This window comes from Zophobas morio, unplaced genomic scaffold (assembly GCF_036711695.1).
Source record: "Zophobas morio isolate AGI-343-1 ecotype UQ-CSIRO unplaced genomic scaffold, CSIRO_AGI_Zmor_V1 ptg000040l, whole genome shotgun sequence".
NCBI lineage: Eukaryota > Metazoa > Arthropoda > Insecta > Coleoptera > Tenebrionidae > Zophobas > Zophobas morio.
Window position 1 is genome coordinate 4,452,207 of NW_026972145.1, and position 26,802 is coordinate 4,479,008.

Below are 26,802 nucleotides of genomic sequence, written 5' to 3' on the forward strand. Positions count from 1 at the left end.
GTCTTATTAGTATTACACTGGGGAAGGGAATGCAATTTTAGTTACCAAAATATCCGTCCACGACTCTTACAAAAAGGTTATGAAACTTTAACCTAACATTCTCAAGCAAAAAATGACTTCAACAGTATAATTTGACCAGATTAGACGGTGTTAGGGCGTGATTGTTCACGTTTCAGCTAAAGCACAATAAATTCACAGTACACGTAATCATTTTCCGGCTTAAATAATTACAAAATTTATTATTTGTTCACATTTTAAAGGTTAGGTTAGGTGAGGTACTGTCAAATAGAAAATCACAATAGAAAATATCCCTAGTTGGTAACTTAAATTGGTATCTATTGGCTACACTTGTTAAATGAGTCCACTAATTTCCCGATAACAACGTATTTATTAATAAAACTATTTCTGAAAATGTTAATGGCTAGTTAATATTCTCGGCAGTTTTGAGAGGTGTTTTAAAAATCGTAACTAGCGGAACATTATCTACAATTTGACACCAATTTTCGGTCGATTAAACGAATTTTAACCACTTTTTTGGAAAATTTTTGCAAAGTTTGAACTCACTTTGCGTGTTTATTAGACCAGATATTGGGACGGCCATTTCAGAATCGTAACTAGCAGAGGATTATCAACAATTTGACACTAATTTTGGGTCGATTTAACCAATTTTAACCACTTTTTTGGAAAATTTTTGGAAATTTAGAACTCACTTTGCGTGTTTATTAGACCAGATATCAGAACGGCGACTTCAGAATCGTAACTAGCAGAAGATTATCTACAATTTGACACCAATTTTGGGGCGATTAAACCAATTCAAAACCACTTTTTTCAAAAATTTTTGGAAATTTTGAACTCACTTTGCGTGTTTATTAGACCAGATATCGGGACGGCGATTTCAGAATCGTAACTAGCGGAAGATAATCTACAATTCGACACCAATTTTCGTTCGATTAACTCTATTTTCACCACTTTTTTGGAAAATTTTTGGAAATTTTGAACTCACTTTGCGTGTTTATTAGACCTGATATCGGGACGGCGATTTCAGAATCGTAACTAGCACAAGATTATCTACAATTTGACACTAATTTTGTGTCGATTAAACCAATTTTAACCACTTTTTTGGTAAATTTTTGAAAATTTTGAACTCATTTTGCGTGTTTATTAGACCAGATATCGGGGACGGCGAATTCAGAATCGTAACTAGCACAAGATTATCTACAATTTGACAGCAATTCTGGGTCGATTAAACCAACTTTCATCACTTTTTTGGTAAATTTTTGGAAATTTTGAACTCATTTTGCGTGTTTATAAGACTAGATATCGGAAGGGCGAATTCAGAATCGTAACTAGCACAAGATTATCTACAATTTGACAGCAATTCTGGGTCGATTAAACCAACTTTAATCACTTTTTTGGTAAATTTTTGGAAATTTTGAACTCACTTAGCGTGTTTATTAGACCAGATATCGGGACGGCGATTTCGGAATCGTAACTAGCGGAAGATTATCTACAATTTGACACCAATTTTGGGTCAATTAAACCAATTTTAACCACTTTTTTGGAAATTTTGAACTCACTTTGCATGTTTATTAGACCAGATATCCGGACGGCGATTTCAGAATCGCGACTAGCAGAAGATTTTCTACAATTTGTCACCAATTTTGGGTTGATTAAACGGATTTTAACCAGTTTTTTGGAAAATTTTTGGAAATTTTGAACTCACTTTGCGTGTTTATTAGACCAGATATCGGGACGGCCATTTCAGAATCGTAACTAGCAGAGGATTATCAACAATTTGACACCAATTTTGGGTCGATTTAACCAATTTTAACCACTTTTTTGGAAAATTTTTGGAAATTTTGAACTCACTTTGCATGTTTATTAGACCAGATATCGGGAGGCCGATTTCAGAATCGTAACTAGCACATGATTATCTACAATTTGACACCAATTTTGGGGCGATTAAACCAATTTTAACCACTTTTTTGGAAAATTTTTGGAAATTTTGAACTCATTTTGCGTGTTTATTAGACCAGATATCGGGACGGCCATTTCAGAATCGTGACTAGCGGAAGATTATCTACAATTTGACACCAATTTTCGGTCGATTAAACCAATTTTAACCACTTTTTTGGAAACTCTGAACTCACTTTGTGTGTTTATTAGACCAGATATCGGGACGGCGATTTCAGAATCGTAAATAGCACAAGATTTTCTACAATTTGACACCAATTTTGGGTCGATTAAACTAATTTTAATCACGTTTTTGGAAAATTTTTGGAAATTTTGAACTCAATTTGCGTGTTTATAAGACTAGATATCGGAAGGGCGATTTCAGAATCGTAACTAGCCGAAGATTATCTACATTTTCACATCAATCTTGGGTCGATTAAACCAATTTTAACCACTTTTTTGGTAAATTTTTGGAAATTTTGAACTCATTTTGCGTGTTTATTAGACCAGATATCGGGACGGCGATTTCAGAATCGTAACTAGCGGAAGATTATCTACAATTTGACACCAATTTTGGGTCGATTAAACAAATTTTAACCACTTTTTTGAAAAATTTTTGTAAATTTTGAACTCACTTAGCGTGTTTATTAGACCAGATATCGGGACGGCGATTTCAGAATCGTAACTAGCAGAGGATTATCAACAATTTGACACCAATTTTGGGTCGATTTAACCAATTTTAACCACTTTTTTGGAAATTTTGAACTCACTTTGCATGTTTATTAGACCAGATATCCGGACGGCGATTTCAGAATCGCGACTAGCAGAAGATTTTCTACAATTTGTCACCAATTTTGGGTTGATTAAACGGATTTTAACCAGTTTTTTGGAAAATTTTTGGAAATTTTGAACTCACTTTGCGTGTTTATTAGACCAGATATCGGGACGGCCATTTCAGAATCGTAACTAGCAGAGGATTATCAACAATTTGACACCAATTTTGGGTCGATTTAACCAATTTTAACCACTTTTTTGGAAAATTTTTGGAAATTTTGATCTCACTTTGCATGTTTATTAGACCAGATATCGGGAGGCCGATTTCAGAATCGTAACTAGCACATGATTATCTACAATTTGACACCAATTTTGGGGCGATTAAACCAATTTTAACCACTTTTTTGGAAAATTTTTGGAAATTTTGAACTCATTTTGCGTGTTTATTAGACCAGATATCGGGACGGCCATTTCAGAATCGTGACTAGCGGAAGATTATCTACAATTTGACACCAATTTTCGGTCGATTAAACCAATTTTAACCACTTTTTTGGAAACTCTGAACTCACTTTGTGTGTTTATTAGACCAGATATCGGGACGGCGATTTCAGAATCGTAAATAGCACAAGATTTTCTACAATTTGACACCAATTTTGGGTCGATTAAACTAATTTTAATCACGTTTTTGGAAAATTTTTGGAAATTTTGAACTCACTTCGCGTGTTCGTTAGACCAAATATCGGGATGGCGATTTCGGAATCGTAACTAGCGGAAGATTATCTACAATTTGACACCAATTTTGGGTCAATTAAACCAATTTTAAGCACTTTTTTGGAAAATTTTTGGAATTTTTGAACTCAATTTGCGTGTTTATTAGACCAGATATGGCGACGGCGATTTGAGAATCGTAAATAGCACAAGATTTTCTACAATTTGACACCAATTTTGGGTCGATTAAACTAATTTTAATCACGTTTTTGGAAAATTTTTGGAAATTTTGAACTCACTTTTCGTGTTCGTTAGACGAGATATCGGGATGGCGATTTCAGAATCGTTAATAGCACAAGATTTTCTACAATTTGACACCAATTTTGGGTCGATTAAACTAATTTTAATCACGTTTTTGGAAAACTTTTGGAAATTTTGAACTCACTTCGCGTGTTCATTAGACCAGATATCGGGATGGCGATTTCAGAATCGTAAATAGCACAAGATTTTCTACAATTTGACACCAATTTTGGGTCGATTAAACTAATTCTAATCACGTTTTTGGAAAATTTTTGGAAATTTTGAACTCACTTTTCGTGTTCGTTAGACCAGATATCGGGATGGCGATTTCAGAATCGTAAATAGCACAAGATTTTCTACAATTTGACAACAATTTTGGTTCGATTAAACTAATTTTAATCACGTTTTTGGAAAATTTTTGGAAGTTTTGAACTCACTTCGCGTGTTCGTTAGACCAAATATCGGGACGGCGATTTCGAAATCGTAACTAGCGGAAGATTATCTACAATTTGACACCAATTTTGGGTCAATTAAACCAATTTTAACCACTTTTTTGGAAAATTTTTGGAATTTTTGAACTCAATTTGCGTGTTTATTAGACCAGATATCGCGACGGCGATTTGAAAATCGTAACTAGCGGAAGATTATCTACAATTTCACACCAATTTTCGATCGATTAGATAATAAAATAACAAACACTGTGATGCTAATAAGCGTACATGTATGACCTGATGACATCATTGAGGAAATTCGATGGTTCGCATATACGTGTTACGGAATTTTTTTTTTTTGAGGCATTATATTTATTTAACGTGGAGAATAAGTTTAGTTTTTTTTCAATTTTAATGAAAAAATCGTCATAAAATACAGCAAATTTCTTTAAACACAAAACCGTAATGCATGTATACAATACACTTAATACCACTCACTCTACACCAAACTAAATTAAATCATATTTATGTCATTTTTCTTTGTGTTTATAAAGAAATTATATAAATTTGCTTTTGTAAGGACAATGATCGCATTTGCATTATTAGTGTCGGTTTTTTTTAAATGACATGTATTCATATGATTCGTTAAATAGTTCTTGAGTTTCGTCTTATGTGGACAATATTCGCACTCGTACCACTTGATTTCTTCTTCATTCAAATGTTTACAAATCATATGAAGTTTTAAACGATAAGCATGTTTTGCCTTATATGGACACTCATTACACTGATGCCATTTGATGTCTTCTTCATTCAAGTGTAAGTTGGTTATGTGACTTTTTAAACAAAATTTTCCTCTAGTTTTGAAGCAACATTTTTCACACTTGTACCATTTAACATCTTTGCCATCTGAATAGGTCTGCTTTTTGTGGCACTTACTTATATGAATCTTTAAATAACAACGACGTTTGGTTTTATATGGACAGTATTCACACTCATATGGTTTGATATCAAAGTGAACCTGTACATGGCGTATTAAACTGCTTTTTATTTTCGTTTTATACGAACACTTGGTACATTCATACCACTCTGCTTCTTCTGAATGCTGAACATCTCTGTGTTTCTTTAAAGTTGAATTAATTTTAGTTTTGAACGGACATTTGTCACATTCGTGCCATTTAATTTCTTTGTCATCCAAATGTTGCGAAATTACGTGTTTTTTTAAATACCACCCTAATTTAGTTTTGAATGGGCAATATTTACATTCGTAGCACTTATTTTTGAGGTCTTCATTGTTCGAGTGAAACGAATTTTCGGTTTTAAATGATTTACGCTTTTCAGCATTTTGTTTCTTTAAATGCACCACTTTCTCGTGGTGGCTTAAAGATCTTTTGTCCCTTGTTTTAAATTCGCACTGTTCGCATTTGTGCCACGTTCCATGTTTTACAATTGCGTGACTCTTTAAACTAGATTTAGCCCTAGTTTTATATGGACACTCATTGCAATGATACCATTTACCTTCATCTTCTTTCAAGTGTGAGTTGTTTATGTGTCTAGTTAAACGACTTTTTATTACAGTTTTGTAAGGACATTTTTCACATTTGTGCAATTCAACATCTCGTTCCTCTAATAAATGGTTTTGTTTTATGTGACTGGTTAGATTTCCTTTCCATTTGGTTTTAAATGGACACTCATCACACACATATTGTTTGTTTAAATCATGTTTACTCATATGACATTTTAAATTAGCTTTATTTCTAACTTTGTAGGAACATTTCGTACAATAATACCAACGTTTTCCGTCAATTTTTTTGAAATGGAAAATATTTGCATTCTCTTTCGCAGAACTCACACTTGTTAGATTTTCTTTTTTTCCCATGCATTCTGAAGTATGTTGAAGAAACTTCAACGACAAATTTGTTTCAAAATCGCACTTTTCGCAAACGTAATTTCGTACACTGAAGTCCTGAAGTGATAAATCGTCTCTAGACTCGTCTTTAACACCGTGATTTTTATTAATGTGTTGTTTGAACGGAATCGTTAGTTGCGTTCTAAAATCGCAGTCTTTACAATAATACTCTTCAATTTTGGCGTTTTCACACGTATATTTTTCCTGTGATGAACGGTGTCGTCGCACGTGGTTCACCATTAAGAAAACCGATGTTGTAAAATAGGGACACCGTTTGCAGTTGTGGATGTTTATCCATGAAGATCTTCCCCAGGCTCCAAGTGATTCGGAATACTCCAAAGTCGACATTTTGGTTGCCTAAAACGTCTTATTAGTATTACACTGGGGAAGCGAATGCAACTTTGGTTACCAAAATATCCGTCCAGGACCCTTGCAAAAAGGTTATAAAACTTTCATCTTTAACCTAACTTTTTCACGTGAAAAATGACGTTTCGATTTTTTGAAAAATACTATTTGAGCTGATTAGACCGTGATTGTTGGCGTTTCAACTAAAGCACGGTAAATTTACAGTACATGTAATCATTTTCCGGCTTAATTATGTACAAAAATTATTATTTGTTCACATTTTAAAGGTTAGGTCAAATTGAAAATATCCCTAGTTAGTAACTTCAATTGGTATCTATTGGCTACACTTGTTAAATGAGTCCCCTAGTGCCCTACTAGTTTTCCGAAAACAACATTTTAAAATTTTTATTAATAATATTATTCCAGAAACTACACTTGTGGCTAGTTAACAATCTCAGCGTTTTTTTAATAGTGTTCATTAACCAACTGCGTCGTTAAATAACTAATAATACCCATATTCATACTTTTGTTTGACATCACTATGAACTTAAAAAACAGTAGATCGCGTTTTACAAAGATTTTCGATTTATAAACAATTGAAAGGTGTTTTAAGCTTAGATCATATAATTATTATATGATTATGTGCAGGGTGGATGCAACAAGACCGTCACAATTAACTCCGCGTTGCAAGCAGTTTTGTTCGTTGACTGTAGATTGGTCTTTACAAAAAATGAGGATGGGGAAGAAAATAGGAAGTTTTAGCGGGCGCTCACCACCTGAATTCCGTGTCTCCGGCTTTAGAGCACCCCGCTCCTGACCGAAGGCGTGAAGGTCGCCGCATAAGCTTGGTCGGCCAGACGTGTTTCTGATATCGGCGATATTCCGGACCGTCCAACCGGAATTTCGTCGCAAGGTGAGGCAGCTATTAATATTTTGTGTACAACCAAACACTCAATGTTATTTTATATTTAAAATTATAATGAAAAAGTAATCACAATATACAAAAAGTGCTGATACACATATTTCAACGCTACTACTAAAAAACCAAAGTAAATATAATTCTCTGCATCATTTTTGTGTTTATAAAAATATGATTCAATTTTCCTTTTGTAAAGAGACTGACCGCATTTGTGTCTTTGTTTTTTTCAAATGGCATCTATTCATATGATCCGTTAAATGGTTCTTGAATTTCGTCTTACGTGGACAATATTCGCACTCGTACCACTTGATTTTTTCTTCACTCAAATGTTTACAAATGACATGACATTTTAAACCATGCGCATTTTTTGCCTTATATGGACACTCACTACACTGATGCCATTTCATGTCTTCTTTGTTCAAGTGTAAAGTGTTTATGTGACGTTTTAAACAATATTCTTTTCTAGTTTTAAAAGAACATTTGTTACACTTATGCCATTTAAGATCTTTACCATCAAGAAGCATCTGATTTATGTGGTGGTTATTTAAATGAGTCTTTCAAGTAAAAGTACGTTTCGTTTTACATGGACAATAGTCGAACTGATATTGTTAGCTGTCAAAATGAACATGTACATGCTGTATTAACTTGTCTTTTATTTTTGTTTTATACGAACAGTTCGCACATTTGTACCACTTTGCTTCATCTGAATGTTTATGATCTTCGTGTTTCTTCAAACCTTCTTTAAATTTACTTGTGTATGGACATTTGTCACATTGGTGCCATTTAATTTCTTTGCCATCTGAATGTTGAGCAATTACATGCCTTGGCAAATTCCACCCCCATTTAGTTTTGTATGGGCAATATTTACATTCAAACCGCTTATTTTTGTTGCATTCTTTTGATTTAACGTCTTTCTTAAACGAATTTACGGTTTTATATGAACACTTTTTATCCATACACTTTTCGGCATTTTGTTTCTTTAAATGGATCACATTCACGTGGCGTTTTAAGGATGTTTTGACCCTAGTTTTAAATTGGCACTGATCGCATTTATACCACGTAACTTTGTTTTCATCTGGATGTTTGAGAAATGCGTGACTCTTTAAACTAGATTTAGCCCTAGTTTTATATGGACACTCACTGCATTGAAACCATTCACCTTCTTCTTCTTTCAAGTGTGAGTTGGTTATGTGCCTAATTAAATGACATTTTATTATAGTTTTGTAAGGACATTTTTCACATTTGTGCCATTCAACATCTCGTTCATCTAAATGCTTTCGTTTTATGTGATTGCTTAGATTTCCTTTCCATTTGGTTCTAAAGGGACACTTATCACACTCATATTGTTTGTTTAAATCATGTTTTGCCATATGATATCTTAACTGAGCTTTATTTCTAACTTTGTAGGAACATTTCGTACAATAATACCAACGTTTTCCGTCAATTTTCTTGAAATGGAAAATATTTGTATTCTCTTTCACAAAACTCACACATGTTAGGTTTTCTTTTTTTTCCATGCATTCTGAAGTATGTTGAAGCCACTTCAACGACACATTTGTTTCGAAATCGCACTTTTCGCAAACGTAGTTTTGTAGACTGAAGTCCAGAAGTGATAAATCGTCTCTAGATTCGACTTTAACGCTGTGATTTTTATTAATGTGTTGTTTGAACAGAATCGTTAGTTCCGTTTTAAAATCGCAGTCTTTGCAATGATATTTTTCAATTTTGGCGTTTTCGCACGTATATTTTTCCTGAGATGAACGGTGTCGTCGCACGTGATTCACCATTAAGAAAAGCGATGTTGTAAAATAGGGACACAGTTTGCAGTTGTGGATGTTTTTCCATGAAGTTCTTCCCCAGGCTTGAAGTGATTCGGAATACTCCAGAGTTGACATTTTGGTTGCCTGAAACGTCTTATTAGTATTACACTTCAGAAGCGAATGCAAATTTGGTTACCAAAATATCCTTCTACGACTCTTGCAAAGAGGTTATGATTTTTAACCTAACATTTTCACGTGACAAATGATTTGAGCGGATTAGACGGTGCTAGCGCCTGATTGTACTCGTTTCAGCTAAAACACAGTAAATTTACAGTACATGTAATCATTTTTCGGCTTAAATAATTACAAAAATTATTATTTATCACATTTTATAGGTTAGGTTGGTTGAGGTATTGTCAAATAGAAAATATCACTAGTTAGTAACTTCGATTAGTATCTATTGGCCACACTTGTTATACACGACTCCCCTAGTTTTCCAATAACAACATTTTTATTAATAATATTATTTCAGAAACTACACTTATTAATGGCTAGTTAACAATCTCGGCGTTTTTTTAATTCGGTTGTTAAATAACCACTAATAACTATATTCAAATTTGGGTTCACATCTCCATCAACTTAAAAAACGATAGATCGCTGTTATGGAAATGTTTTTTTTTAGGCTTTATATTTATTTGACGGGAAAATAAAACGTTTTTAGTTTGTTTCTGAATTTTAATGAAGAAATAGTCATAAAATACAACTAATTCCTTGTAAGTGTACAATCGACTTAATACTACTTCACCAAACTTAAAGTAAATTGCTTCCTATTTGTGTTTTTTTTTTCGAGCGCATTTGTATCAGTTTTTTCAAAATGGCATCTATTCATATGAGACGTTAAATAGCTCTTGAGTTTCGTCTTATGTGGACAATATTCGCACTCGTACCACTGGATTTTTTCTTTGTTCAAATGTTTACAGATTACATGACGTTTTAATTTATATGAATGTTTAGCCTTAAATGGACACTCATTACACTGATGCCATTTGATGTCTTCTTCATTCGAGTGTAAGTTGGTTATGTGATTTTTTAAACCACCTTTTCTTCTAGATTTGAAAAAACATTTCTCACACTTGTACCATTTAACATTTTTACCATCTGGACAGATCTGATTTATGTGGCGCTCATTTATGTGGGTCTTTAAATAACAATTGCGGCTCGTTTTATATGGACAATAATCGCACTGATAGGGTTTGATATCAAAATGAATTGGTACATGCCGTATTAAATGGTTTTTTATTTTAGTTTTATACGAACACTTTGCACATTCATACCATTTTGGTTCTTCTGAATGATTAACATCTCTGTGTTTCTTTAATTGTGAATTGAATTTACTTCTGTATGGACATTTGTCACACTGGCGCCATTTAATTTCTTTGTCACCCAGATGTAGATAAATTACATGCCTTTGGAAATTCCAACTCCGCGCGGTTTTGAATGGACAATATTTACATTCATACCGCTTATTTTTGTTGAGCTGACAATTTTCAGTTTTAAATGAACACTTTTCAAATTTATGCCATTTATTAGTGTTTTTTTTTTCAAATGGGTTACATTCAAGTCGTTTCCTGAGTGGGTACTCTGGATGTGTCTTTTTAAAGATGCTTTAAGCCTAGCTTTATATTGGCACTGTTCACATTTATACCACGTAATTTTTTCTTCATCTAGATGTTTTAAAATTACGTGAGTCTTTAAACTACATTTACTCCTAGTTTTGTACGGACACTCATTGCATTCGTACCATTCACCTTCTTCTTCTTTCAAATGTAAGTTGTTTACGTGCCTAATTAAATCACTTTTTCGTAGAGTTTTGAAACGACATTTTTCACATTTGTGCCATTCAACATCTCGCTCGTCTAAGTGATTTCGTTTTATGTGATCTCTTAAAGTTGCTTTATATCCGGTTTTAAATGGACACTTATCACACGAATACTGTTTGTTTACATCATGTTTTGCCATATGATATTTTAACTTAGCTTTATTTCTAACTTTGTAGGAACATTTCGTACAATAATACCAACGTTTTCCGTCACCTTTCTTGAAATGGAAAATATTTGTATTCTCTTTCACAAAACTCACACTTGTTTGATTTTCTTTTTTTTCCATGCATTCTGAAGTATGTTGAAGCCACTTCAACGACAGATTTGTTTCCAAATCGCACTTTTTGCAAACGTACTTCTGCACACTGAAATCCTGAAGTGATAAATCGTCCCCAGATTCGATTTTAAAGCTGTGATATTTATTAATGTGTTGTCTGAACAGAATCGTTAGTTCCGTTCTAAAATCGCAGTCTTTGCAATAATACTCTTCAATTTTGGCGTTTTCGCACGTATATTTTTCCTGAGATGAACGGTGCCGTCGCACGTGGTTCACCATTAAAAAAAGCGATGTTGTAAAATAGGGACACAGTTTACAGTTGTGGACGTTTTTCCATGACGATCTTCCCCATTCTCGAAGTGATTCGGAATACTCCAAAGTTGACATTTTGGTTGCCTGAAACGTCTTATTAATATTACACTGGGGTAGGGAATGCAAATTTGGTTACTAAAATAACCTTCCAGGACTCTTGCAAAAAGGTTATAAAACTTTCAACTTTAACCTAACTTTTTCACGTGAAAAATGACGTTTCGATTTTTTGAAAAATACAATTTGAGCTGATTAGACCGTGATTGTTGGCGTTTCAACTGAAGCACAGTAAATTTACAGTACGTGTAATCATTTTCCGGCTTCAATAATTACAAAAATTATTTTTTCAGATTTTAATTTAGGTTAGTTGAAGTTATTGAGGTTATGTTGATAAAAAGAACATACCCTTACCTAGTAACTTCAACTGCTACATGTTGGCTATTGTTTTTAATTTTAGTTTGAAAAACTAAAAAATCGAGAAATCGAAAAATCTAAAATTTAAAATATCGAAACGTTGAAAAGGGAATGTTAAACGTAAATTCCGAAAATTAAACTGATTTGATGATTTAGTTTTTTGCCTGTCAGTAGTCTGATTGACATTTGCTTTGAGCTGGAGTGCCACTTTTCTACTTCATTTATTAGATCAGAATTATTAGACGCAATTTTTTAATCAAGCAAACAAAAGTTTTAATTTTGTCAGCATAGATAATTTGTCATTGTGACAGATTCACAGATCACTGCGACATTATTTAAAAAGAAAATCCCTAAAATAGTTTTACCGTAACAAAAATTGCAATAAAAAAATGTTTTTTGCAGTTTCGAAAAGACAGGCCCGATCTTTCTTTCGAAGAAGTTTTTTAATTTTTTCTCATTGGTGTGAACATCAACTGTGGCGAAAATTTTATAAACAGGGGACCAAAATTTAAAAACCTCAGTATCTGGTAAGCGAAAACCAACGGATTTATTTACAAATTATATGTTTCGGAAAGACCTGCAACGATAAATTTGGCAACTTGATGAATATTTCACTGTAGATACTCTTTTGGCATATTCTAGGGAACAGTTGGAATTTAAAGGGGGGCGAACCACCTTATACAAAATTCTTAAGTCAATGGGTTATAAACACAGGGAAACATGATATTTTTACGCATCCGTTTTCGTTCTGTTTTTAGTGTTTTCTAATTGTTTAATCAGTTCTCTTCAGAACTAGCTATTTGAAATCGACAATTCTGTAGGACCTATTCTCTAGGATAACAAAGGGCGGGTGGGCGGGGCTAGTATTTGTGATGATTAGACTGATTTTGGCAAAGGGCCTACTCTCTAGAAAAATAAACTCCCAACTTTTAGATTTTGGAAAATCGGAATTTTGGCAAACAACTAGGAACTTCGTACATTCAAATTTTCAAAATTTTTAAATCCCGGAATGTCGAAATTATGAAACTTCGAAATCCGAAAACTCTGGAATTTTGTAATTACGAAATCATAAAATAGGAAAATTTAAGAACTCGAATCAAATGCAGATTCTGATGAAACCTTCTTAAATGTGGAAATTCTGTTTCGGAACTTTGAAAATTATGGGGTCACGGAAACTCGAAATTTTGAATATTTACAGGAACGATTATAACTTGGGTTCTGTAAACCAATTTTGAATTTTGAAAGTTGAAGTTATGAAGAATAAATTTTGTAGAGATGGCTTTGAATTCAGTAATTTGGAAAATTTCAACTTTTGAAAATTGAATTTCGAATTTTTTAGACTAACTATTATTTCAAATTTTGTGACTTTCCTGAAATTTCCAAGTTTTAAACTTTGGAAAATCGAAATTTTAGGAAGCAGATCTTAAATGAAACAATCTGAGCATATCTAACAATCAAATTTTTCAAAACTTTTAAATCCCGGAATTTTGAAATTACGAAATCATAAATTACGAAAATTTAAGAACCCGATTCAAATACAGATTCTGATAGAACCTTAAATGGAAGTTCTGTTTTTGTACTTCGAATCTTCTGAATTTCGACAATTATCGAGTCCCGGAAAGTCGAAATTTTGTATATTTACAGCGATAGGTTAGGGGAATTTTTAATTTTGAAATACTAAGTAATGAAGAATACATTTTGTAGAGACAACTTTGAATTCAATAAATTGGAAAATTTCAACTTTTGAAAATTGAATTTCGAATTTTTTAAACTTGTTATTTCAAATTTTGTGACTTTCCTGAAATTTCCAAGTTTTAAACTTTGTAAAGTCGAAATTTTTAAACAATCTGGGCACTTCTAACATTCAAATTTTTCAAAACTATTAAATCCCGGAATTTCGAAATTATGAAACCTCGAAATCCGAAAACTCCGGAATTTTGTAATTAGGAAATCATAAAATCCGAAAATTTGAGAACCCGATTCTAATCACTGAAACTGGAAATTTTGAATATTTACAGGGATGATAACTTGGGTTACGGAAATTTTGAATTTTGAAAGTTTAAGTTATGAGGAATAAATTTTCTATTCAACTTTGAATTCAATAAACCGAAAAATTTCAACTTTTGAAAATAGAATTTCGAATATTTTAAACTTATTATCACTTCAAATTTTGTCAATTTCTCGAAACTCCCAAGTTTTATATTTTGGAAAATCGGAATTTCGGCTAGCAAATCTTAAATCAAACAACTGGGAAGTGAAATTTTCAAAATTTTTAAATCGCGGAATTTCGAAATTATGAAACCTCGAAATCCGAAAACTCCGGAATTTTGTAATTACCTAGGAAATCATAAAATCCGAACCTTTGACAACCCGATTCAAATACAGATTCCGATGAAACTTTAAACGCGTAAATTTTGTTTCTGAAGTTAGAATCTTTGTAATTCAACCTCGAAATCCGAAAACTCCGGAATTTTGCAATTACGAATCATAAAATACGAAAATTTAAGAACCAGATTCAAATACAAATTTTGATGGAACCTCAAATGTAGACATTTTGTTCATGAACTACGAATCTTCTGAATTTCTAAAATTATCGAACTCGAAATTTTGAATATATACAAGGGCGATTATAACTGTGGTTGTAGATACAACTCTGAATTCAACAAATTGAAAAATTGAATTTCCAATTTTTCAAACCTATTATTTGAACTTTTTTGAATTTCTTGGAACTTTCAAGGAAATTCGAGATTTTGGCAACCGAATCTGGCTTCAAACAATCTGGGAATTTCGTACATTCAGATTTTTGCAGAATATTTAAATCCGGGAAATACGGGAACTTCAAAATTACGAAATTTCAACATCCGAGAGCTCTGGAATTTTGGTTTTCGTAACGATAAAATACAAAAATCGTTAAACTAAAGAATCTTATTCAAATGCAGAATCTGATGAAATCCCAAACGTGGGAATTATGTTTCTGAACTTCGAACATCGAGCCACTAAATCTCGAAATTTTAAATATTTACATTTGAAATTGACCTTTTTAAACTAAACTTTTTTTAGTGGCCACGTTTAGATTAGTGATACAGAAAAATTAAATAAGTGTTATATTAATTAATTTAAAATCTAGAACTCTCATTACTAAAACTTCAACAATAATCTGGCTGATGATATAATTACAATTAAATTTCGACATTTGAATCACTGACTGCTGGAAATCCTGCTTCTCTCACTAGTGGGAAAATATCAGTGATAAAATTTGGTAAAATTTCACAAAACACCCCATTACAAACATACTCTTTAACGTGGAACTTCTTGCTCCATGGATAATTTAGTTGTTAGAATCTGTGCGAATTAAATTGCGTGTGTAATGAGGATTTGGGTGCCTATATTGAGCCTAGGTGGAAATACAGGGTGCGAACACTAAATATTTTTTTCTGACACAAGGAGTCATTTGCACAACATTTGAAGGTTAGGAACGTGTTGAGGAGGTGCTGCGCAATAGTTCTGTGGAAACAGCTTGTGCGAAGTCGAATGGTGCGTTTTGTAAAGTTTCACCTCAAATGACTATAGAATCAAGTACGTATGGAAAATAAAACATTTCGTTTTTTTCTTAATTTTAATGAAAAAATAGTCATAGCTTGCAGTACACAACTGACTTAATATTACTAATGGACAATATTCGCACTAATAGGGTTTGATGTCAAAATGAGTCTGTGCATGCCGTGTTAAATAGTTTTTGATTTTAGTTTTATACGAACACTTTGCACATTCATACCATTTTGGTTCTTCTGAATGATTAACATCTGTGTGTTTCTTTAAATCTGAACTATATTTACTTCTGTATGGACATTCGTCACATTGGTACCATTTAATTTCATTGTCATCCAAATGTAGAGTATTTACATGCTTATTTAAACTCGACTTCCATTTGGTTTTGAATGGGCAATACTTACATTCGTACCCTTTATTTTTGTTGAGCAGACACTGATTGCATTCTTTTGAATTAACGTCTTCATTGTTCGAGTGAAACGAATTTAGAGTTTTAAATGAACACTTTTTACATCTCCACCATTCGGCATTCTGTTTTTTTAAATGGATATGTATGTGTTTCCTTAAACATCCTTTACGCCTAGTTTTATATTGGCACTGTTCGCATTTATACCACGTAATTTTTTCTTCATCTAGATGTTTTGAAATTACGTGAATTTTTAAATTAGATTTCATTCTACTTTTGTATGGACACTCATTGCATTGGTACCATTCACCTTCTTCTTCTTTCAAATGTAAGTTGTTTATGTGTCTAATTAAATCATTTTTTTGGACAGCTTTGAAAGGACATTTTTCACATTTGTGCCATTCAACATCTTGTTCGTCTAAATGGTTTCGTTTTATGTGATCTCTTAAACTTCCATTATATCTGGTTTTAAATGGACACTTATCACACTCAAATTGTTTGTTTAAAGCATGTTTTCTCAAATGACGTTTTAAATTACCTGTATCTCTAGATTTGTAGGAACAGAGCGCACAGTAATACCAACGTTTTCCGTCAATTTGCTTGACTTTGAAACTACACAAAGTATTTTCTTTTGATGAACTCACACTTGTTAGATTTTCTTTTTTTCGCATGCATTCTAAAGTATGTTGAAGCCACTTCAATGACAGATTTGTTTCGAGATCGCACTTTTCGCAAACATACGTCTGCACACTGAAGTCTTGCAATGATAAATTGTCCCTAGATTCGACTTTAACACCGTGATTTTTATTAATGTGTTGTTTGAACAGAATCGTCAGTTCCGTTTTAAAATCGCAGTCTTTACAATGAAACTTTTCGATTTTGGCGTTTTCGCACGTACATTTTTCCAGAGATGAACGGTGTCGTTTCGCGTGGTTCGCCATAAAGAAAACCGAAGTTGTAAAATAGGGACACCGTTTGCAGTTGTGGACGTTTTTCCATGAAGATCTCCCCCAGCCTCGAAGTAATTCGGAGTACTCCAAAGTTGACATTTTAACCTTCTAACCTAACTTTTTATGTCAAAAAGGACGTGACTTTTTGAAAAATACAATTCGAGGCAGATTAGATTGTTTTCGTTTCACCTAAAACACACAAAATCTGTAGTAAATATGATAATTTAACAGCAGAAATAATTACAGAAACCATTACTCGATGCACATCCACCAACTGTTGATTTATTTTGGTAAAATAACAAATATCCCTAACTCGAATTAGGTTATGTTATTATTTACTAGTTTTTTACTCAAACGTTGCTTATAATGGCTAGGTAACAATCTCGGCGTTTTTTAATAGGCTTTATTAACCAACTCGTTCGTTTAATAACTGTGTGTCTACATTTATGGCCGACCTATCTATGGAATTAAAAAGAAAATAGATTGCTGCTTACTCAAAGTGCACGGTATCGATTGTACTAACTGGTGATTCTAGAAAATGGTAAGATTTTCGAAGAAATGAAACCAAAAATAACTTCTCGAGGTTGAAATATTCAAACAAAATTTTTATGCAACGCGATAAATTTTAAAACCCGCGGAAAATTCAAAATTGGACTTTGAACTGTGATCGCCAACAAAAGTGGAACCCTACGTTGTGTTTTTTCTGGTAGAATGCGTTCTAATGCGTAGTGGTGAACCCCAAATTTGGAAAAGCGCCCCTAAGTCAAATACACTTTAATTTCTTACTCGAGATTGCTAATAGTGTTTAGTTTTTTAATTATTAGTTTTCGAAATCTATTTATGGCGGTTTTTACACTTGTGTATTAAATAACTAGTTATAATGAGGAAAATAAAACACTTGGTTACTTTTTTTTACTTTAAAATTATAATGAAAAAGTAGTCACGAGATACAAAATGTGATGATACAAATATTTAAAGGCTACTACCAAAAACTTAAAACAAATATAATTCTTCTTAAGTAGTTTTCTTTGTTAAGACACTGATCGCATTTGTATCATTCAATTTTCGTTTTTCCAAAATGGCATCTATTCATATGAGACGTTAAATAAGTCTTGAGTTTCGTTTCCTGTGGACAATATTCGCACTCGTACCACTTGATTTTTTCTTCATTCAAATGTCTACAGATTACATGACGTTTTAATTGATATGAATGTTTAGCTTTAAATGGACACTCATTACACTGATGCCATTTGATGTCTCCTTCCTTCAAGTGTAATTTGTTTATGTGACTTTTTAAACAATATTTTTAAAAAGAACATTTTTCGCACTTATACCATCAAAAAACATCTGATTTATGTAGTGGTGATTTAAGCAAGTCTTTGGTTCTTCTGAATGATTAACATCTCTGTGTTTCTTCAACTTTGAATAAAATTTACTTCTGTACGGACATTGCTCACATTGGTGCCAATTAATTTCTTTGTCATCCAAATGTAGAGAAATTACATGCCTTTTTAAATTCGATCCCCATTTAGTTTTGTATGGGCAATATTTACATTCTTTTGATTTAACGTCTTTCTTAAACGAATTTACGGTTTTATATGAACACTTTTTATCCATACACCTTTCGGCATCTTGTTTCTTTAAATGGATCACATTCACGTGGCGTCTTAAAGATTGTTTGTCCTTAGTTTTAAATTGACACTGTTCGCATTTATACCACGTAACTTTTTCTTCATCTAGGTGTTTGAAATTTGCGTGACTCTTTAAACTAGATTTAGCCCTAGTTTTATATGGACACTCATTGCAATGATACCATTTACCTTCTTCTTCTTTCAAGTGTAAGTTGTTTATGTGCGTTTTTAAATCACTTTTTATTACAGTTTTGTAAGGACATTTTTCACATTTGTGCCACTCAACATCTCGTTCGTCTAAATGGTTTCGTTTTATGTGATTTCTTAAAGTTAATTTCCATATGGTTTTAAATGGACAATTATCACATGCATACTGTTTGTTTGAATCATGTTTTCTCATATGATGTTTTAAATTACTTTTTCGTAGAGTTTTGAAAGGACATTTTTCACATTTGTGCCATTCAACATCTCGCTCGTCTAAGTGATTTCGTTTTATGTGATCTCTTAAAGTTGCTTTATATACGGTTTTAAATGGACACTTATCACACGCATACTTTTTGTTTAAATCATGTTTTGCCATATGACATTTTAAAACAGATTGATATTTACCTTTGTAGGAACATTTCGTACAATAATACCAACGTTTTCCATCAATTTTCTTGAAATGGAAAATATTTGTATTCTGTTTCACAGAACTCACACTTGCTAGATTTTCTTTTTTTCCCGTGCATTCTGAAGTATGTTGAAACCACTTCAACGACAGATTTGTTTCGAAATCGCACTTTTTGCAAACGTAGTTTTGTACACTGAAGTCCTGAAGTGATAAATCGTCCCCAGATTCGCTTTTAAAGCAGTGATTATTATTAATGTGTTGTTTGAACAGAATCGTTAGTTCCGTTTTAAAATCGCAGTCTTTACAATGATACTCTTCGATTTTGGCGTTTTCGCACGTATATTTTTCAAGAGATGAACGGTGACGTCGCACGTGGTTCACCATAAAGAAAACCGATGTTGTAAAATAGGGACACAGTTTACAGTTGTGGACGTTTTTCCAGGAAGATCTTCCCCATTCTCGAAGTGATTCGGAATACTCCAAAGTTGACATTTTGCTTGCCTGAAACGTCTTATTAGTATTACACTGGGGAAGGGAATGCAAATTTGATTACTGAAATATCCTTCCAGGACTCATGCAAAAAGGTTATAAAACTTTCATCTTTAACCTAACTTTTTCACGTGAAAAATGACGTTTCGATTTTTTGAAAAATACAATTTGAGCTGATTAGACCGTGATTGTTGGCGTTTCAACTAAAGCACAGTAAATTTATAGTACGTGTAATCATTTTCGGGCTTAAATAATTACAAAAATGATTATTTATTCACATTTAATAGGTTAGGTTGGTTGAGGCATGTCGGCCAAATGAAAAACATCCCTAGTTAGTAACTTCACGACCTATCTATAAAATTAAAAAGAAAATAGATCGCTGCGTACTTTTTCTGACATTGAGTTATTGCTACGAAAATAATTATGCACCTTCGTATTCTAAATATTTTCGCATGAATAACTCAATTTCATAAAAAAATTAGATACTTGGCGCTGCCACTATAAATTTTTTTTTTTCTATGAAAACAGAGTAAAATCACTTCCATGTCAGGTCGATTTGCAAATCGGCCTTATACATTTTACCAAAAGTTTTAACCACATTGTGTAAACTTGTTTTTAAGGTAATTATGAAGTTATTAACAATTGATTCTTTTACGTAAATTTCATAGTTAGCTAAGGGGCATTTTGTACGACAAAATATATTTAAAGAGTACGCTGTGATAACCCAAACATCCCGCGTTAAATTGTCACGTTAAAAAAAATTGGAAGCCCGCGAAAAATTCAAAAATTTGGCCTTGGCTGTGATCGCCTAACAAAATGGAACCCTACATTGTGTTGTGTTGAAATCAAATTAAACATTCTGAATAAATGTAAATATCTAAATATCAGCGACAGCAACAGCATAACTCAATAAGATTGTGGCGATCTAACTATGTCATAGGGGGCGTTGTGGCGCGAGCGGAGTTTGGGGCTCCTGGTTGTGGCTGTTCTCCCACCCAGAACGGTGATTCAAACAAATAATTTACCTGATATATCCATATATTTATGTAATGTGTAATCATGACCTAATGAGGCAGTATATTTATTTAAAGTGGAAAATAAAACAATTAGTTTCTTTCTTAATTCTAATGAAAAAACTACACCAAACTTAAAGTAAATTAAGTCCTATTTATGTCGTTTTTCTTGGTGTTTATAAAGAAATGTTACAATTTTGGTTTTGTAAGCACACTGATCGCATTTGTGCCATTTATTGGCGTCCGTTTTTTCAAAATGCCATTTATTCATATGGGAAGTTAAATAGGTCTTAAGTTTCGTCTTATGTGGACAATATTCGCATTCGTACCACTTGATTTTTTCTTCATTCAAATGTCTACAAATTATATGAGATTTTAATTGATGCAAAAGTTTAGCCTTAAATGGACACTCATTACACTGATGCCATTTGATGTTTTCTTCATTCAAGTGTAAGTTGGTTATGTGCTTTTTTAAACAATATTTTCTTCTAGTTTTGAAAGAACATTTTTCACACTTGTACCATTTAACATCTTTACCATCTGAATAAATCTGAATTTTGTGGAGCTTACTTATATGAGTCTTTAAATAATAACTCTGTTTCGTTTTAAATGGACAATATTCGCACTGATATTGTTTGATGTCAAAATGAACATGTACATGCTGTATTAAACTGTTTTTTACTTTGGTTTTATACGAACACTTGGCACATTCGTACCACTTTGCTTCTTTTGAATGATTATAATCTTCGTGTATAAGCCAGAAAAGTCTTTTACGAATTTATTTGAAAATATAAATGATTAACAACGTGCACAGCTTGTGTCCGAAGTGGTACTGGCGTCCTCTCGTTCCCCTCCAGCGTCGCCCAAGGCGGTGACGTCATCACCGCCATCTCGAAGGTCGGGGAACTACTGGCGTCAGCATAAACGGTTGCCGCTTACACGTGTTTCTTTAAACCTACTTTAAATTTACTTCTGTATGGACATTTGTCACATTGGTGCCATTTAATTTCTTTGTCATCCACATGTAGAGCAATAACATGCTTTTGTACGTAAATTTCATAGTTAGCTAAGGGGCATTTTGTGCGACAAAATATATTTAAACAGTACGCTGAGATAACCCAAACCATGGCCGACTAGTATAAAGATTATGGCCTGTCCAAAGGAATGCCAAAGGTACCATACGTGCTGCCATCTATTAATAATTCAAAATCGACAAAAGAATTATTAACACCTTTTGAAAGGCACAAAGGCATTTGTTAGTGCCTCTGGCGGGGACCTGTTTCACCCCTCTCCACCCGTAAGGGTGGGAGCCAGAGCCACCACCACCTTGAAACACAGGGAACATCATTCACTATTCATCATTCACTCTTCAAGCACTCTTCAAGCGGTTAACATAGTCTTTATATTCAATCTCTGGACCTAACGGTCATAATATCATACTCGCTCTAGAACACACTTGTTATTTATTTAATAAAACTATAAAACGACTGTCCGCTGCTCTTATTCATAATCCATCAAACTTAACAGCATTCATACCCAAACAAACCACCATTACACGTTTTGAAGTCCCATAATGTCAACTCAAATTAAAATTTTGCTAATTTATTAAGTGTAATTATTAATAGATGGCAACACGTATCGTACCTCTTGGACAGGCCATAATCTTTGTACTAGTCTAGTCGGCCATGCCCAAACCAAGGCCGACTAGTATAGATTATGGCCTGTCCAAGAGGTACCATACGTGCTGCCATCTATTAATAATTCAAACACGACAAAAGAATTATTAACATTTTTTGAAAGGCACAAATGCATTCATACCGAAACAAACCACCATTACACGTTTTGAAGTCTCATAATGTCAAACCAAATTAAAATTTATCAAAATTATTAAGTATAATTATTAATAGATGGCAACACGTATGGTACCTCTTGGACAGGCCATAATCTTTATACTAGTCGGCCATGTCTCAAGCTTCATGCATTTTCGGCACAGTAGATTTTTCGGTACGCAGCGATCTATCGTTTTTTAAGTTTATGGAGATGTGAACCCAAAATATGAATATTGTTATAGTAGTTATTTAACAACGAATTGGTTAATGAAGATTATTAAAAAAACGCCGAGATTGTTAACTAGCCATTAAGGGTAGTTTCTGGAATAATATTATTAATAAAATTGTTATTTTATGAAAACTAGGGCACTCGGTTAACAAGTGTAGCCAATATATACCAACTGAAGTTACTAACTAGGGATATTTTCTATTTAACCATACCTCAACCAACCTAACCTATAAAATGTAAACAAATAATAATTTATAATTATTTAAGCCGGAAAATGATTACATGTACTGTAAATTTACTGTGTTTTAGCTGAAACGAGAACTATCGGACGCTACCACCATCGAAACGATATTTTTAATTTGAAAATGTTAGGTTAAAGATTAAAGTTTCAAAAACTTCAAAGTCCTGGAAGAATATTTTGGTAACTAAAGTTCCACTCGCTTCCCCAGTGTAATACTAACAAGACGTTTCAGGCAACCAGAATGTCAACATTGGAGTATTCCGTATCTCTTCGAATATGGGGAAGATCTTCATGGAAAAACGTCCACAACTGCAGACAGTGTCCCTATTATACAACATCGCTTTTCTTTATGGTGAACCACGTGCGACGACACCGTTTATCTCGTGAAAAATATACGTGCGAAAACGCAAAAATTGAAGAGTATCATTGTAAAGATTGCGATTTTAAAACGGAACTAACGATTCTGTTCAAACAACACATTAATAAAAATCACAGCGTTAAAGTCGAATCTGGAGACGATTTATCACTGCAGGACTTCAGTGTACGAAATTACGTTTGCGAAAAGTGTGATTTCAAAACAAATCTGTCGTTGACATGGCTTCAACATACTTCAGAATGCACGGGAAAAAAAGAAAATCTAGCAAGTGTAAGTTGTTCAAAAGAAAATACTACTTACAGTTTCAATTTCAAGCAAATTGACGGAATACGTTGGTATTACTGTGCGCTATGTCCCTACAAAGTTAAAAGTAAATCTGTTTTAAAATGTCATATGAGTAAACATGATTTAAACAAACAATATGCGTGTGATAAGTGTCCATTTAAAACGAGATGGAAAGGAAATTTAAGCAATCACATAAAACGAAACCACTTAGACGAACGAGATGTTGAATGGTACAAATGTGAAAAATGCCCGTTCAAAACCATAATAAAAAACTATTTAGCTAGGCACATAAATAACTTACACTTGAAAGAAGAAGAAGGTAAATGGTACCAATGTGATGAGTGTCCATACAAAACTAGGTATAAATGTCATTTAAAGACTCACGCAATTGTAAAACATGTTACGTGGTACGAATGCGAACAGTGCCAATTTAAAACAAGGGACAAAAGATCTTTAAGACACCACGAGAATGTGATACATTTAAAGAAACGAAATCCCGAATGGTGGAAGTGTAAAAAGTGTTCATTTAAAACGGTAACTTTGTCAAAAGAGTGTAATGAATGTCTGCTCAACAAAAATAAGCGCTATGAATGTAAATATTGCCCATACAAAACTAAGTGGAGGCCGAATTTACAAAAGCATGTAATTGCTTTACATGTGGATGACAAAGAAATTAAATGGCACCAATGTGACAAATGTCCATATAGAAGTAAATTTAAAGTAGATTTAAAGAAACACGAAGATTATAATCATTCAGAAGAAGCAAAGTGGTACGAATGTGCCAAGTGTTCGTATAAAACCAAAGTAAAAAACAATTTAATACAGCATGTACATGTTCATTTTGACATCAAACAATATCAGTGCGAATATTGTCCATACAAAACGAAACGCAGTTATTATTTAAAGACTCATATAAGTAAGCGCCACAAAAATCAGATCTATTCAGATGGTAAAGATGTTAAATGGCACAAGTGTGATAAATGTTCTTTCAAAACTAGAAGAAAAGATTGTTTAAAAAAGCACATAACCAACTTACACTTGAATGAAGAAGAGATTAAATGGCATCAGTGTAATGAGTGTCCATTTAAGGCAAAACTTTTGCATCAATTAAAATCTCATATAATTTGTAGACATTTGAATGAAGAAAAAATCACGTGGTACGAGTGCGAATATTGTCCACATAAGACGAAACTCAAGACTTATTTAACGTCTCATATGAATAAATGCCATTTTGAAAAAACGGACGCTAATAAATGGCACAAATGCGATCAGTGTCCTTACAAAACTAAAGTTGTAACATTTCTTTATAAACACCAAGAAAAACGACATAAATAGGACTTAATTTACTTTAAGTTTGGTGTAGTTTTTTCATTAGAATTAAGAAAGAAACTAAATGTCCTTAGGTCATGATTATACATTACACAAATATATGCTTATTATTATTATGTACCTCCTTATCTGTTAAAATAGAAAATTCACTTCAAAAACGTCTCACTTGTTTGTAGATACAATACGTCTCTCGAGGAATTTTGAAATTCATTTAGTCAGGACTCATCCTTCGTTTATCAAATTATGAACAAGGTTTCTTTGCTTGAATCACCGTTCTGGGTAGGAGAACAGCCACAACCAGGAGCCCCAAACTTCGCTCGTGCTACAACGCCCCCTATGACATAGTTAGATCACCACAATCTTATTGCGTTATGGTGCTGCTGTCGCTGATATTTAGATATTTACATTTATTCAGAACGTTTAATTTGATTTCAACACAACACAATGTAGGGTTCCATTTTGTTGGGCGATCATAGCGAAGGCCAAATTTTTGAATTTTTCGCGGGCTTCCAATTTTTTTTAACGTGACAATTTAACGCGGGATGTTTGGGTTATCACAGCGTACTGTTTAAATATATTTTGTCGTACAAAATGCCCCTTAGCTAACTATGAAATTTACGTAAAAGAATCAAATGTTAATAAGTTCATAAATATCTTAAAAACAAGTTTACACAATGTGGTTAAAACTTTTGGTAAAATGTATAAGGCCCATTTGGAAATCGACTTGACATGGAAGTGATTTTACTCTGTTTTCATAGAAAACATATATATAGTGGCAGCGCCAAGTGCATAATTATTTTCAATAACTCAATGTCAGAAAAAGTACGCAGCGATCTATTATCTTTTTAATTTTATAGATAGGTCGTGAAGTTACTAACTAGGGATATTTTTCATTTGGTCGACATGCCTCAACCAACCCTACTATGGCCCTAGTTTTCATAAAATAACATTTTTATTAATAATATTATTCCAGAAACTACCCTTAATGGCTAGTTAACAATCTCGGAGTTTTTTTAATAGTCTTCATTAACCAATTCGTTGTTATATAACTACTATAACAATATTCATACTTTGGGCACAGCTTCGGGTTCACATCTCTATGAACCTAAAAAACGATAGATCGCTGCTTACCGAAAATGCATGAAGCTTGAGGCTTAATTTTTAAGTGAATTTTCTGTCTACATCAATTGGTAAATTGTGTTATATATCGCTTTTTACGGTTATTTAAAACATTAACTTTTTGGTTAAATATCCACTGTTAAATAATACGGTTATTTATCACGAAGTGATGAGCTTAGATCAAAAGATATATTTACTTGTCCCCTCCAAAAAAATGATGACGTCAGTTTGCATATACAGGCTGACTCAAAAAAATTAATGAATGCGTGAATATATTTTATTTATTTAATCAGGAACTACAAAACCGAATGCTTTGAAATCTTGGAGATCTTTTAAAGTTATCATAGGCATGGTAAATTTTTTATCAAAATATATTTGTTCACCCCCCCTAAAAAATTTATCACGCCACCCCAAAATTCGCATCTGCATGTTACGGATTTTTTTTTTGAGGCATTGTATTTAACGTGGAAAATAAAACGTTTAGTTTTTTCTTAATTTTAATGAAAAAATTGTCATACAAGAAATTCCTTGAAACACTAAATCGTACTTTCATGTATACAATCGTCTCAATGTTGATGTTTTCTTCATTCGAGTGTAAGTTGTTTATATTAGTTTTTAAACAATCTTTTCCTCACATACATAACACTTATTTTTTTTGTTTCGATTTAACGTCTTCATTGTTTGAGTTGAATGAATTTACAGTTTTGAATGAACACTTCTGTTTCTTTATGTGGATATTTATATGTTTTCTTAAAGATCCTTTTTGT

General features: G+C 32.9%; 7 protein-coding genes across 13 annotated transcripts in view; 2 read left to right on the top strand and 5 right to left on the bottom strand.

Annotated features, from left to right (window-relative positions):
- Positions 1-26,802, top strand: part of LOC135140744 (RE1-silencing transcription factor-like) — a 163,667-nt gene that overhangs the window by 99,876 nt on the left and 36,989 nt on the right. The gene's annotated exons all lie outside the window — the stretch shown is intronic.
- The window catches only part of LOC135140734 (zinc finger protein 761-like), a 33,716-nt gene that overhangs the window by 2,237 nt on the left and 4,677 nt on the right, over positions 1-26,802 (bottom strand). The window contains exon 1 of one of the 3 annotated variants that reach the window (XM_064071402.1): positions 46-287. The exons of the other annotated variants lie outside the window; for them this stretch is intronic. The gene's annotated coding sequence lies outside the window, so the exon portion shown is untranslated. Of the gene's footprint in view, positions 1-45; positions 288-26,802 lie in introns of those variants that run through there. 3 annotated transcript variants of the gene reach the window in all.
- LOC135140731 (zinc finger protein 91-like) lies at positions 4,633-11,933 on the bottom strand. Of its 2 annotated transcripts, none has more exons than XM_064071395.1 (2): positions 11,702-11,933; positions 4,633-6,429 (listed from the first exon to the last, which is right to left on the bottom strand). In XM_064071395.1, the coding sequence occupies exon 2, from the start codon at positions 6,418-6,420 to the stop codon at positions 4,681-4,683; it is 1,740 nt and encodes a 579-aa protein (XP_063927465.1). In that variant the 5' UTR covers positions 6,421-6,429; positions 11,702-11,933; the 3' UTR covers positions 4,633-4,680. The 2 variants fall into 2 exon arrangements, with proteins under 2 accessions (XP_063927465.1, XP_063927464.1); XM_064071394.1 differs by lacking the exon at positions 11,702-11,933 and adding an exon at positions 6,482-6,570.
- The window catches only part of LOC135140732 (zinc finger protein 808-like), a 46,680-nt gene continuing 27,292 nt past the window's right edge, over positions 7,415-26,802 (bottom strand). The window contains exon 5 of one of the 2 annotated variants that reach the window (XM_064071399.1): positions 7,415-9,240. The gene's annotated coding sequence lies outside the window, so the exon portion shown is untranslated. Of the gene's footprint in view, positions 9,241-9,950; positions 11,650-26,802 lie in introns of those variants that run through there. The other variant, XM_064071397.1, reaches the window with a different exon arrangement.
- LOC135140739 (zinc finger protein 711-like) lies at positions 15,589-17,373 on the bottom strand. The gene is made up of 2 exons (XM_064071411.1): positions 17,126-17,373; positions 15,589-17,070 (listed from the first exon to the last, which is right to left on the bottom strand). The coding sequence occupies exon 2, from the start codon at positions 16,978-16,980 to the stop codon at positions 15,661-15,663; it is 1,320 nt and encodes a 439-aa protein (XP_063927481.1). The 5' UTR covers positions 16,981-17,070; positions 17,126-17,373; the 3' UTR covers positions 15,589-15,660.
- On the bottom strand, positions 17,784-19,944 carry LOC135140583 (zinc finger protein 711-like). The gene is made up of 2 exons (XM_064071193.1): positions 19,679-19,944; positions 17,784-19,626 (listed from the first exon to the last, which is right to left on the bottom strand). Exon 2 carries the CDS (start codon positions 19,615-19,617, stop codon positions 18,175-18,177), a length of 1,443 nt encoding a protein of 480 aa, XP_063927263.1. The 5' UTR covers positions 19,618-19,626; positions 19,679-19,944; the 3' UTR covers positions 17,784-18,174.
- On the top strand, positions 22,881-25,013 carry LOC135140444 (zinc finger protein 99-like). Of its 2 annotated transcripts, XM_064070989.1 has the most exons (3): positions 22,881-22,921; positions 22,995-23,106; positions 23,159-25,013. In XM_064070989.1, the coding sequence occupies exon 3, from the start codon at positions 23,168-23,170 to the stop codon at positions 24,920-24,922; it is 1,755 nt and encodes a 584-aa protein (XP_063927059.1). In that variant the 5' UTR covers positions 22,881-22,921; positions 22,995-23,106; positions 23,159-23,167; the 3' UTR covers positions 24,923-25,013. The 2 variants fall into 2 exon arrangements, with proteins under 2 accessions (XP_063927059.1, XP_063927060.1); XM_064070990.1 differs by lacking the exon at positions 22,881-22,921 and having other exon boundaries at positions 22,938-23,106.

Excerpts from the sequence above, each read along its gene's own strand:
- LOC135140731 (XM_064071395.1), bottom strand. The coding sequence starts at position 6,420 with ATGTCGACTTTGGAGTATTCCGAATCACTTGGAGCCTGGGGAAGATCT.
- LOC135140739 (XM_064071411.1), bottom strand. The coding sequence starts at position 16,980 with ATGTCAACTTTGGAGTACTCCGAATTACTTCGAGGCTGGGGGAGATCT.
- LOC135140583 (XM_064071193.1), bottom strand. The coding sequence starts at position 19,617 with ATGTCAACTTTGGAGTATTCCGAATCACTTCGAGAATGGGGAAGATCT.
- LOC135140444 (XM_064070989.1), top strand. The coding sequence starts at position 23,168 with ATGTCAACATTGGAGTATTCCGTATCTCTTCGAATATGGGGAAGATCT.